The sequence below is a fragment of the Mesoplodon densirostris genome, chromosome 20 (genome assembly GCF_025265405.1).
Source record: "Mesoplodon densirostris isolate mMesDen1 chromosome 20, mMesDen1 primary haplotype, whole genome shotgun sequence".
Lineage (NCBI taxonomy): Eukaryota > Metazoa > Chordata > Mammalia > Artiodactyla > Ziphiidae > Mesoplodon > Mesoplodon densirostris.
This window is the reverse complement of record NC_082680.1, coordinates 19,741,781-19,754,495: the sequence shown is the minus strand read 5'-3', so window position 1 is coordinate 19,754,495 and position 12,715 is coordinate 19,741,781. Positions and strand designations below refer to the sequence as shown.

Here is a 12,715-nt window from a genome sequence, read left to right as displayed (position 1 = left end):
GTCTGAATTTACAAACACTGAAAAGCACTTTGTTGCACAAATGTGTGTTATCTTTTCTGTATTCACTACTAGTGTTCCTTAACCAGCATGTACACATAACCTCAATAAAGAGGCTCAGATTAATTATTTGTAGATGTTTGTTAATATAACAGAAGCTTAAGTTCATCAAAACTGAAGAATATAAATTGGTACAGCCACTTGGAGAACAGTACGGAGATTCCTTAAAAAACTAAAAATAAAGCTACCATATGACCCTGTAATCCCACTCCTGGGCACATATCCATAGAAAACCGTAATTTGAAAGGATACATGCACCCCAGTATTCATTGCAGCACTATTTACAATAGCCAGGATATGGAAACAACCTAAATGTCCACTGATGGAAAAATGGATAAAGAAAATGTGGTACATATATACAATGGAATATTACTCAGCCATAAAAAAGAACAAAATAATGCCATTTGCAGTGACATGGATGGACCCAGAGATTATCATACTGAGTGAAGTAAGTCAGACAGAGACAAATATCATATGATATCACTTATATGTGGAATCTAAAAAAATGATACAAATGAAGCTATTTACAAAACAGAAATTGAGTCACAGGTGTAGAAAACAAACTTATGGTTACCAAGGGGGAAAAGGGGGGAGGGATAAATTGAGATTGACACATACACACTACTATATATATAAAATAGATAATTAATAAGAACTACTATTCTTATAGCACACAGAACTCTATTCAATACTCTGTAATGACCTATACGGAATGGAATCTAAAATAAGAGTGGATGTATGTATATGTATAACTGACTCATTTTGCTCTACAGCAGAAACTAACACAACATTGTAAATCAACTACACTTCAATAATTTTTAAAAAATGAGGAACTTAAAGTCCTATTATTTCTAGTGCTGTCAGACTGTAAATATTTACAGTCATTAATTATTTAGAACAGCAGGTCTACAATTTACAGAGAGACAACTATAGAAGAAACTTTTGCAAAGACGAGGTGGATAGAACAAGAAGCAATGACTTGAGATGTGAGTTCTGGCTCACTTTTGAGTCCTCAGACCTTGGACACATCACTTAAATTACCTAAGTCTTGAGGTAAAGTATCAGCAAAATGGCAATAAAATTATCTGCTCTGTTCACCTCACAGGGTTGTTGCTTTGACATTTAGATATCTTTTCATGGAATCCACTGAATATATTAAATGAGAGAAATAATAAAAATTACATTGATAGATATATAAAAATATGGAAAAACATTGATTTCTCATTAGACTATAATCAAGCTAATAATAGAAGGATGAATTTTCAGACTTCATGTCATTTGACCCAACAGAAACAGTTCTTCACTCTGTCAACTTGGAAACACTTTCTTCTCTTTCCTTTCAGGATACCATACTCTTGGTTTTCTTACTACTACTTCACCAATCTCTCCTTCTTAGTCTGTGGTTGGTTCTTACACTTCTTTGCAAACTCTTCAATAGTAGAATGATGGATTATAGTGATTACAGATAGAATATTCAGTATTCTATCCACACTTACTGATATTCTTGTCTGATCTCATGTATTTAAATTAGATAGATAGATAGATATAGATATTAATATTGATATAAAAATGTTTCTAATTTGTGTCTTGAGCTTATACCTCAACATGAAATCTATACTCAGATAGCCACCTGCTAACTTGAAATGCTTGCTCTTCTAGTAGACAAAATTATCAGCTCCAAAATTGTGCTCAAAATCTTCCCCCACTCCCTACTTGGCCCCAAATTGTCTAATAGTGACTACTCAGAACAAAAAACCTTGATATCGTATGTGATTCTCTCTTATTCTCACATCCCATTTGCAATGTGTTATCAAATCCTTATATTCTACTTTTAAAATATACTGTCTTTGATCATAATACTCATCACATAGTGAGGAGTAAATATGTGCAAAGGATGAAAAATATGCAAAGGATTTAGTATAATGTTTGGCTTTCATTAAAAATAATAAGCAATACTGTTTCTTGTGTTGGACTCTGTGGTAAAGGTTTTACCTCGTTTATGTCTTCTAATAAAAACCATAACACTCTAGTCCCTAAAAATATTAGGGGCTATGATGAACTTTTGCAGATGATAAAAGTAAGGCACAGAGAGGTAAAATCAGGTAACAAGTCACAACGGCTAAGTAACAGAGCCAGGATTTGAAGTCAGGAATTGGACTTCAGAAATTTACTCTATGCTGAATGTTAGCTAGTGTTAAAAACCATTATCTGTCGAACAGCCACAAAAATGATTTGAAATATAATAGGAATGAAAAACTTTCAAGAAAATGGCCAGCTTACATTCACAACACCCAAAGGAACAGCTTTTCTCCACAAGCACAAAGGTGAAGAGAAAAAGGAATGGAAAACCCATTCCCATATGCAATATGAACCATAAAGTGACTGACAAGAAATGTGTAATGCTTATGTGAAAAAGAATGTTAAAAATGTTCCTGAGCAACACAAAGTAAGTTCTTGAAAGAAAAAAAAATCAGGAGAGAAGCCATATTTCTAGATAGAAAACTCTCAAAACTATAAAGATGTCAATTTTCTCAAATTAAATGCAACCATAATTAAGTTTCCAATTGGAATTTTTATGAAACTTGACAGCTGATTATTAAGTTCATTTGGAAGAGAAAATGCACAATAGTCAAAAGGTTTTGAAAAAGAGCAATAAAAAAGAACTTGCTGTAACAGTTCCTTAAAGTTACAGTTTGGTTTTAGTCCAAATATATCAATAGAACAGATAGAGGAGCCATAAAAAAAAATCTATGTACATTTAAGAATGTAGTATATGAGGAAAGTTGTACTACAAAACAGCAATGGGAAAAATGGACTATTCAAATTATGGTATTGGGGGCTATTGGTCATGAAGGAAATAAAAAAGGAAGGAAGGAAGGAAGAAAGGCAGGAAAAAAGAAAAAAGAAAAGGAAGAAGAGAGGAAGGGAGGGAAGGAAGGATCCTACCTAATACAATACATCAAAACAGAAAAGTTTCAAAAACTCTCCCTCACTACTTAACAACTTAAACAAAAATTATTTCTTTTAAAAATCAAAATTTTCGGGCCTCCCTGGTGGCGCAGTGGTTGAGAGTCCGCCTGCCGATGCAGGGGATACGGGTTCGCGCCCCGGTTTGGGAGGATCCCATATGCCGCGGAGCGGCTGGGCCCGTGAGCCATGGCCGCTGAGCCTGCGCGTCCGGAGCCTGCGCGTCCGGAGCCTGTGCTCCGCAACGGGGGAGGCCACAACAGTGAGAGGCCCGCATACTGAAAAAAAAAAAAAAAAAATCAAAATTTTCTAGGAACAGCCATCAATTTTTGATACAAGCTTATATTATAAACTTGAAAAAGTGAAAGCCAAGAAAAGAAAGATTACTTCATAGTAGCATATAGTATGTATCCCTGCCCTATTTTCACCCATGTCCCAGAAGAAAAGAACGAATGTTGGCATATTTCTGAGAAGTGTAACCCAAGTAAACTGTTCTGCGTATAGGAAAGAAGGTAGTAGAGTAGACATTACTGGAAAAACCTACCAGACTGTATATGTCATTAGAAGAAATCCACAGAGGCAAAAAGGGCCACTTAGACCCATGGTATTAACAGAGTCCAAGTCTGGTTGGCACAAGGCATTTACTCACAGTCTAGCTTCCCCTTTCCATCAACAATCTCTCAAGGGAAACAAACAAAGTTGCTAGAAAGTAATTTTCCTACCTCAAATTGTACTCATTAGGGATAATGAAAACTAGGTAAGGAAAGTGCCTTAAGTCTTAGTATTTAAAATTTTGGATTTTAATAAAACCATAGCTCGAAGACAATAAAACAACCTGTAAAGATTTAAAAGACTGTAGACCTAAGGAAAATTCTGAGAGTGGAAACAACGCCCTTATACATAAAATACATGAATTAGAGAGAGCAAAGGCAAAATTCATACAGAGAAAAATAAACTAATGGCAGAGAAGACAGACTCTAGATCAGTGGCCCCCAACCCCCAGGCCACAGACTGGTACCGGTAGGTGGCCTGTTAGGAACTGAGCTGCACAGCATGAAGTGAGCGGCAGGCGAGCAAGTGAAACTTCATCGTATTTATAGCTGCTCCCCATCGCTTGCATTACCGCCTGAGCTCTGCCTCCTGTCAGCATTATGATGATTTGTATAATTATTTCATTATATATTACAGTGTAGTAATAATAGAAATAAAGTGCACAATAAATGTAATGCACTTGAATCATCCTGAAACCATCCCCCTGCTACCCCAGTCCGTGGAAAAACTGTCTTCCACAAAACTGGTCTCTGGTGCCAAAAAGGTTGGGGACCACTGCTCTAGATAATAACTTACTTGTATTCAGAGGAAACATACAAAGTTTAAAATAATTAGAGAAATTATGATAGCTGTGGAGGACAAAGAAGATCCAACATAAGAATTATTGCTTTCTCTGAAAACCTTAACAAACGTAACTGAAAGATATTGAGTGATATAATATAGAAAACGTTCCTGAAATGAAAGAAATGAAATGGCAAAAATGTATCAGACATCCAGGTAGAACGTGCCTGTCATCAACAGGAGAAAACTACCAGACTTTCCTGAGACTTTTTATGGCAATATTCAGTGCTAGAATTCCACAGAGCAATGAGCAAACAGGAAAAGAAGGGATGAACCATTAATAACATTCCAGAAAAGAATAAAGACAACAGTCAGATACCTTTCGCATGCAATATTTCAAGTATCAGCAAACAAACACACAAAACTAATTAACAATGAAATACAGGAAAGGGAAGAATGATTTGAATAATGAACTCAGTCCTGGAGAATCCATAAAAAAAGGACTGGTGGTGAGAATGGCAGGCATCTGTATTGTGAATTAAGACCAAAGTGCCAAGGCAATTAAATTCACAGAACAGAGTGTAAATATTATGAACTCTGACAAAGTTAAAATCATATAATTATCAAAAAAACCTGAAAATGAATAGGGGTGAAGACAAACTGGCGGGAAGCTAATCACCCCAAATAGCACTGCAGGGAGTTAATGAACACTGTCTGAAAAGAAAACATGAGGCTAATGCATCCAGCTTCCTAATGGTTTTCGTTGTCTTTTATTCTTAACCATAAAGACAGTTTAAAAAAAAAACATTTTTGTGGTAAACAAATATTTAAGGTCAGCAATTCTTTCCAATTTATGTCAGTTTATGTTTCTTCTATTTAATTATGTATAATATACTAATTATAAATAGCAGGTACATGTCTCCCTATATACTTATCTTTTTTATTTGTGCAAATATATAATTATATAACTGTCATGATGTTCACCATATGTTAACAGGTTTTTTTTCTTGAGTGTAAAGATTTTGGGATGATTTGTGTGCGTGTATCTGTTTTAACTTGAATAAAGACATTACAGTAAATAATAAAGTTCATCAGTATTAAACATCTGAATGTGAAATAATAAGAATGATAATAATAAAAAGATTATAGAAGCTTGCAGATATCTATTTATGATTGGTTTGCACGGGAGAAAGAAACCTGCATAGAGGAGATTTGCCAAGGTAGCTAAAGGACACAGGGTCAGGAGATTTATCATGTTGTGTAACCAGGGAAGAGGTTTGCTGAACTTGCCTGGCTCCATGGCTTTGTGTCTGAATTCTATAAAGAAGAATTGAACACAGGAGATGAAAAACTGATTGTAACCAAGAACCCAGTTAGTATCACAGCTCTGAAGCCAAGCGAAATGACTGGAAGTGAAGAGAGGGTAGAACATTGCTCACAGCTCTGCTAACACAGAAATCCTAAAAAAAATGCAGATTTCTTTGTTTTGCTGTGGAGTTACAGGAACTGGAATTATCTGGTAGCCATCCCCCTGACACAATTATCAATCTGTCATGCAGGATGCTGGGATGAGGGGCAATAGTGAGGTACCACCTTAACTGAGGATCCTTAAACAGAAAACAATAAGAGAGGTATTCAGCTAATATCAGATGAAGTTGGATAATACTTAAGATAGTCCTAGAGAACTCATGATGCAATTTTTTTTCTGGTAACAATCAGTGAAATATAGATAATCTAACCACCTGAGCATTCTGAATTCATGAAACCTTGAGAAACTTTTCAATTACATTAAAAAACTGGTGATTACAAGTCCTAATTTCCTGATACTTCAAATATTTAACCTAAAGTTAGACCACATGCATTAAAGACCCATTCAGAATGTTATAATATATGCAAGGTCAAATCCCAAGTTCTTCGAATATTTTGTATTTAAAGAAAACTATATATTTAACTTCACAAATGTTCAGTGAGTACCTACTCTCTGAAAATAATGTTAATTTTGAAGATGCACTGAATTCTAAGATACTTTAAACATAGAATATGTTTTTCTGTGTGCTGATATGATCAACCACTTAAAAAGGTTGTTTTTTTTAAGCATGAATAAGAGAGTAAACTGCATTGGATAATAATAGAATTTCAAATATCTATAGAAATTTGGTGGTGGATACAGCCAACTACCCTACAGTTAGCTTGTAGGGTAGAAACAGCCCATGGTTTATTAAGTTAGGAGGCTAGGTGTGTGTGTCTGTGGGCAACTGCATTTTTCTGACCAATAGAAATGTATTACATTTCCATGTATAGGATTAAATAAATACCTATGTAACCAGAAAATAATTTTAAATAAGAAAATTCTTTATTTCAGAGTGGAATACTGGCTAAATAGGAAGAAGGCAATACACTGGCATTAGTGCAGGAAAACACACACACAAATCAAAACTGCAGGAAAAAATTCTGCACAAATAAAAATTGTTTGTACACTACTATTTTTCTCAGCTTAATTGAATCTTTGTAAGTACCTGTTGAATTTAATAGATTTTCTTATCTTACCTACAGGAATTTTGACATTTATCATAAAAACATTTGAATACATGAAAATGTGTGGAAAGACTGAACTAAGTGGAATTTAAAAAATAATATAAAACCTCCTCTCTACTAGTATTACTGAATTTGCTGTGTTCTTTCTTAACCTAAGAATCACGTATTTTGATAAGTTTCTACCAAACTCACTTTATTAATGAGAAAACTAAGGCTCAGGAACATTGTGACTGGCTTTTTGAAACAGTGAATAAACTTCATGGCAGAGAAAAAACAACTGCATGCATTCATGGACAAGAGAATCCTAATATGGGGACTGCCTATAAAAGATATATTTCTCTTTATTTTAAATATTTATTTTTTTGTGGTATGTGGGTAGAGACATTTCCAAGGAATAAATGAGTCTCCTTCTTTTTCTGTTCTCAAACCAGTCCTCCCGTCTGACTGCTGATGGAACATGCAGCCACCTGCCTGGGCTGTATCACGCTTCACAGTTACTGAGAGGCAAATGATAACGAGAGGAGAAGCGACAGGACTGGGGATGTGAAAGGGAGCATTTAGATTTCCATCAATACGGTGAGTTTTAGAAATGCTTGTGAACTTTCCCAGGGATAAAGGTTAGAAAGCCCATCTGCCACCACCTCCCATTTTAATGCTATAACATCAGTGAATTCTTTCTTATTTGGTCCATAGTTGGAGTGAACATACATCCCAGTTTCCCAGGAGTATCCTCGTTTACACCTGTTGCTTGCTCTAAAAAATGTTCCTACTAGGAAGGTAAATTCTATGACCCTCCTGCTGGCAGAGGGCTTCACAATCCTTCTCTAAACTGTACTCCCAGGAAGCTGCTCCAAATTGGTCTAAAATGGCTTTGAAGATAAATCTTTTTTTTTTTTTTTTGCTATCCCCAGACTTACCAATAGGATACATTTTCAAAGAAGTTCCTGCCTATGATGACTCTCACCTTTGTCCTATGTTAAGTACTGTTTTTATTTCCAAGTATGAGTTTTCATTTCTTCAAATCTGAAACTGTTTAGTGGTGCCAAACACAAGAAGGAACCAGAAAATAACGGAGTGGTGATAACTTCCAATCAAAGGGAAGATGCTAACATGTGTAAGCATGCTATATTTTTTCAGTTTTCCTAACAATCAAATCAAACAAGAACACAAAACAAACTTTTTAAGTTTAATTAGTTTTGATAATTTAATCAGTAAGGTCAGGTGTTCATACATGTGTCTATTGTATTATTTATTCTCTGACCAAAATCCAGAAAGTAATCTTAATAAAAAACTTCCAGTACCCAGAGTAGCAGTCAGTATAGTATATTAGGAAACTCTGCAAGTTCATACATAACAAAATAAAATTTATACTTAATATAATTATCCTAATTAGAATTTTTATGAAAAAGAATCCTTTGTTCTGTGTTCACTTTGATATTTAAGGGAAAAATAGCCTCGAAGCAAATTATAAAATTTTGGCTTACTATGCAACTCATTTGCTAAAATATTGCTAATATTAAAACACTCTAGTCTAAAATACACTTTCATATTTATGAAATAAGGTTAGTAATCTTTCCACATTTTATATAACAATCTTTCTAATTATTCTGTTTTACTAAATTTATTTCCACACATACACACATATCCCAGGGGAAAGCCTATTATATTTGAAAGAGTCTAATGAGATTCTGATGTACCAAAGATACTACCTTCTGAGAAATAACACACTTAAGCCAAAATGAACAATGTCTAAGCTATAATGTTTTGATTTTTAGCATGCTGCTAGGTGAAAAAACACACATAGCACACACACATACACACATACATTTGAAAGAATAAATATTCTTACTGGTTTTAAATAATGTACATCCAGAAATAAAGTTAATTTCTGTACTAAGACTTCTTGTCACCTCTTTTAGAAAATGCATGTCCGTTAAAGCTGAGAAGATGTAAAATACATTGAATTAATATCATTTATTCAAGTCAAGGTTCTTGCAGAAATTACTCAAAATATGTTAGATGCCCCTTTTGGAATTAATATAACTGGATTTTTAAGGTCCATTGAAAACAGAAGGGCATATTTTATAGACTAACAAAAGCAACACTGCAGTTTAATTCGAAATGGCTCTCTAATTTGTCAGTTTGAAACTAACTTCTCCACTGTTTTTTCAATTGTTTCATTGTTTTGATTCCTTCAAATAAGTCTTTAGCTTAAAATAACTAAATGCATACTGAAGAGATAAGGGGTATCTGTCCTCCTATTTTAAGCTAAAACATAACCTCTAAATTATCTTTTACAGTAAGCCAAAGCCAGTATCACATACCTTTCGGGAATGAATTTCTTTCACATACAATGGAAGTAGAAACTCAGATATACCTTCAAGTCGGATTCCCTTCTTGGTGACTCTCAGATTTCCCATACCATCCTACAAGCAATGAAATATAGTTCACTTTTAGGTTAAGTAGAGAATGAATAACTGGCCATAGTTTTCTTAGGCCTAAGGTGAGAAAACAGTAAGCTCAAATCAGCGATGATTTAAGGAAAATGAGAGATTGAATCTACTTAATGAATGATTGCAGCAGTTTGCATGCATATGGGGGGCTCTGTTTAAAATGAACAGGGAAAGAGGAGTATAAAGGACCTAGTATCTCTTTCAAGTTCTAACAGAGACTGGGACTCATCTGTGAATAAATCCTGTACTTTCTTCATGCATCAATCCTTTTAAATATTTATTAGGTAAAATGATACTTACTACCTGATTATTGAAAACAACTTTGCAGAGAGATCTAGTATTATTTTTACATGACAGTTATACACATATTTCTACTACAATCAAATAGTCACATTTGTACAAGCAATAAATGACTGACTAGTGTAAGGAAGAATGGTGTCCCAGTGTTTTAACCATGGATTAATCATACATCCTTTTCTTTAGAAAATAATACTCTATGAGGAGGATAAAACAGTACACAAATAATATTTATGAGATGAAAAGTAAAAATAGTAAGAACTTGGGAATTAAAGAGAGGAGAATTCACATCTGGTTGGAGAGTAAACCATTTCTCATGGAAGATACTGACTACGATAAAGGCCTTAAGAATATGGAGTTTCAACAGAAGATGTCCCTAGAGGGAGGAACAAAATGACCATTCTGGTCGCAATTAGGAAATAGCATGCCATCCAAACTGGCTAATGGAATACTGTGAGCAAAAACAACTGGGAGTATGTTTTGAGGCCAGAGAAAGAAAAGCCATGAATGCAAACTAAGGGTATGTATGTACAACAGCGTCCAAGAGAAGGAATGTAAAAAGTTCTCGAATAGCTCAGTGGCTTGAAAATGATCAGAGTTATGCTTTGAGGTTAAGCTGGTAGAAGTATTATGTGGAGATATCTGACAGAGTATCAATAATAATGCACACCTTGGTAATAAGTGTGAGAAGTGTGGTGGAAGAGCAACCTTCAAGACCCAGTGACTAATTTTATCTGGAGATACTGAAAAGAGGGCCATTTATGACTGACCCAAGGTTTCACAACTATGACGATATAAGGACATGTAGTGATTTTTACACTGGGACTAGTAAAATTTGTAGGCTCAATGGAAAAAATAAGTTCAGCTTTGAACTTTCTAACTTTGGACCTTTTAACTACTTCCAGTAGCAACACTGGAAAAAAGAATTTTATCCATCAACCAACACATCTGTAGAAAGCAGGCTGGGGTGTGACAGTTGCTTAAGTCTCACTTGAATCTATCATGATGGATGAGCAAGTCCTGTGTGGAAAAAATGTATATAAAACCAAAGAGGGACTCCTAGATAATGCCTGGGTCTGTGGGTTGGAAAGACGTATTTTCTACCTCCCGGGAGGCTGGGATTAGTAGAAGAGGAAAGGCAAGAGATTATGATAGCCAGCCTCAACCCTCTGCTCTGACCTCAAAAGAAAGCCAAAGAAGTAGTAGAACAATGAATAGAATTTTGAGTAAGAACTGAAGAACCTTTTAAAAAACTCAGACAAAGAAAAGGACTAAGAAGACAGAGAGAAATATTTTGAGGTGGTGAGATCTCATGGAAGGAGAAAGGAATTGATTCTGGTTGAACTGAATTTGGGATGAGACAGAGGAATTCACTTCTTGAGCTTGAAAACTTCTTGTCAGCTTAAACTTAAAGCTGACACTGGAAATGCCTAAATTTTTTAAAAAATAAGAAAATTTCAAGCATCCCTGTAGACAAATTCTGATGGGAAAATAGGCCTACTTTTGTTTCTCTCAGACAGAGCTAGTTTATACCAGTTTTATAATATCCTCTCTCACTTTTGAAACTGAAGTGTCTCTGATATAGACATTAATTACAGGGTCGCTCATTCACTGGCTTTAATTAGTTTTGCAACGTTATGCAACAGAAACAGGCAGAATTAACAGTGAGAGATATTCAAAACTGAGGATTTACTAGACAGGAGTGGCAGAAAGTCATAGGAACGTGGTGTTCTAAAGTAACAAAAAAATTGATGCCCCTTAAAAGGCTATTATTTTTTTCTTGTTGGATAGAGACATGTAAAGCCAGAACAGCTGTGTCCGGCTGCAAAAATAGCACAGGGTAAAGAATAGCAACAAATGATAAGTCAGTCAATCATCAAGTTCAATAGGAGTTAAAAAAATATGAGAAATGCTGAGACAGGTTTATCATCAGAAAATGGAAACTCAGATTTTGAGATCTTGAAGGTGAGAACATTTCCAGACATGATGAGGTCCAGAGAACACCTGAGCAGTGGCTGCAGCTGTAGACTGGAGACAGACCCTGTATATTTCACAGAGCCTAGAATAATAGTACGTGTAAAGTGATGTGTGGCTTTAAAATATTATTTTGTTTCAGAGTGATTTTCTTGACTAAATCTCACACACTGACTGTCCATGTATATTCTCAAATGCCTGCCTAAAGGAAATCTTCTGAAGTGCTCTCCATGGAGTTGCTTTGCAAATGTTTAAGGCAAATGTTAGATTATCTCAAGTAAATAGAAACAAATTCTATCATGAATGTTATTCCCAGTTCAATATTAATCTTAAAAAATGTTTTTATAAGATGGCTAAAAATAAAAGAATTGGACATCCAAAGTTAACTGTGATATTACCTATGCTATATGCATATTCAATTTTGGAAAGTTTTGATTCTCATGCTCAGTGTTTTCTTCTTATATTTTCTATATAACATAAAATGTGGTGGCAGATATATAGTTATATTCCATTTATTTAATTTAAAAAACTTTTAACATCTTTATTGGAGTATAATTGCTTTACAATGGTGTGTTACTTTCTGCTATATAACAAAATGAATCAGCTAAACATACATCCCCATATCTCTTCCCTCTTGCGTCTCCCTCCCTCCCACCCTCCCTATGCCACCCCTATAGGTGGTCACAATGCACCGAGCTGATCTCCCTGTGCTATGCGGCTGCTTCCCACTAGCTATCTACCTTACGTTTGGCACTGTATATATGTCCATGCCACTCTCTCACTTTGTCCCAGCTCACTCTTCCCCCTTCCCATATCCTCAAGTCCATTCTCTAGTAGGTCTGTGTCTTTATTCCGTCTTGCCCCTAGGTTCTTCATGACCATTTTTTTTTTAGATGCCATATATATGGGTTAGCATAGGTATTTGTTTTTCTCTTTTTGAACTTACTTCACTCTGTATGACAGACTCGAGGTCCATCCACCTCACTACAAATAACTCAATTTCGTTTCTTTTTATGGCTGAGTAATATTCCATTGTATATATGTGCCACATCTTCTTTATCCATTCATCCGATGATGGACACTTAGGTTGCTTCCATGTC

At 35.1% G+C, this 12,715-nt stretch overlaps 1 protein-coding gene across 3 annotated transcripts in view; it reads right to left on the bottom strand.

Moving 5' to 3' along the window:
* Positions 1-12,715, bottom strand: part of SGCZ (sarcoglycan zeta) — a 323,269-nt gene that overhangs the window by 159,550 nt on the left and 151,004 nt on the right. For 2 of the 3 annotated variants that reach the window (XM_060085994.1, XM_060085997.1), the window contains exon 2: positions 9,216-9,317. The exons of the other annotated variant lie outside the window; for it this stretch is intronic. In XM_060085994.1, the coding sequence (XP_059941977.1) occupies positions 9,216-9,317 (102 nt within the window). The remainder of the gene's footprint in view (positions 1-9,215; positions 9,318-12,715) is intronic. 3 annotated transcript variants of the gene reach the window in all.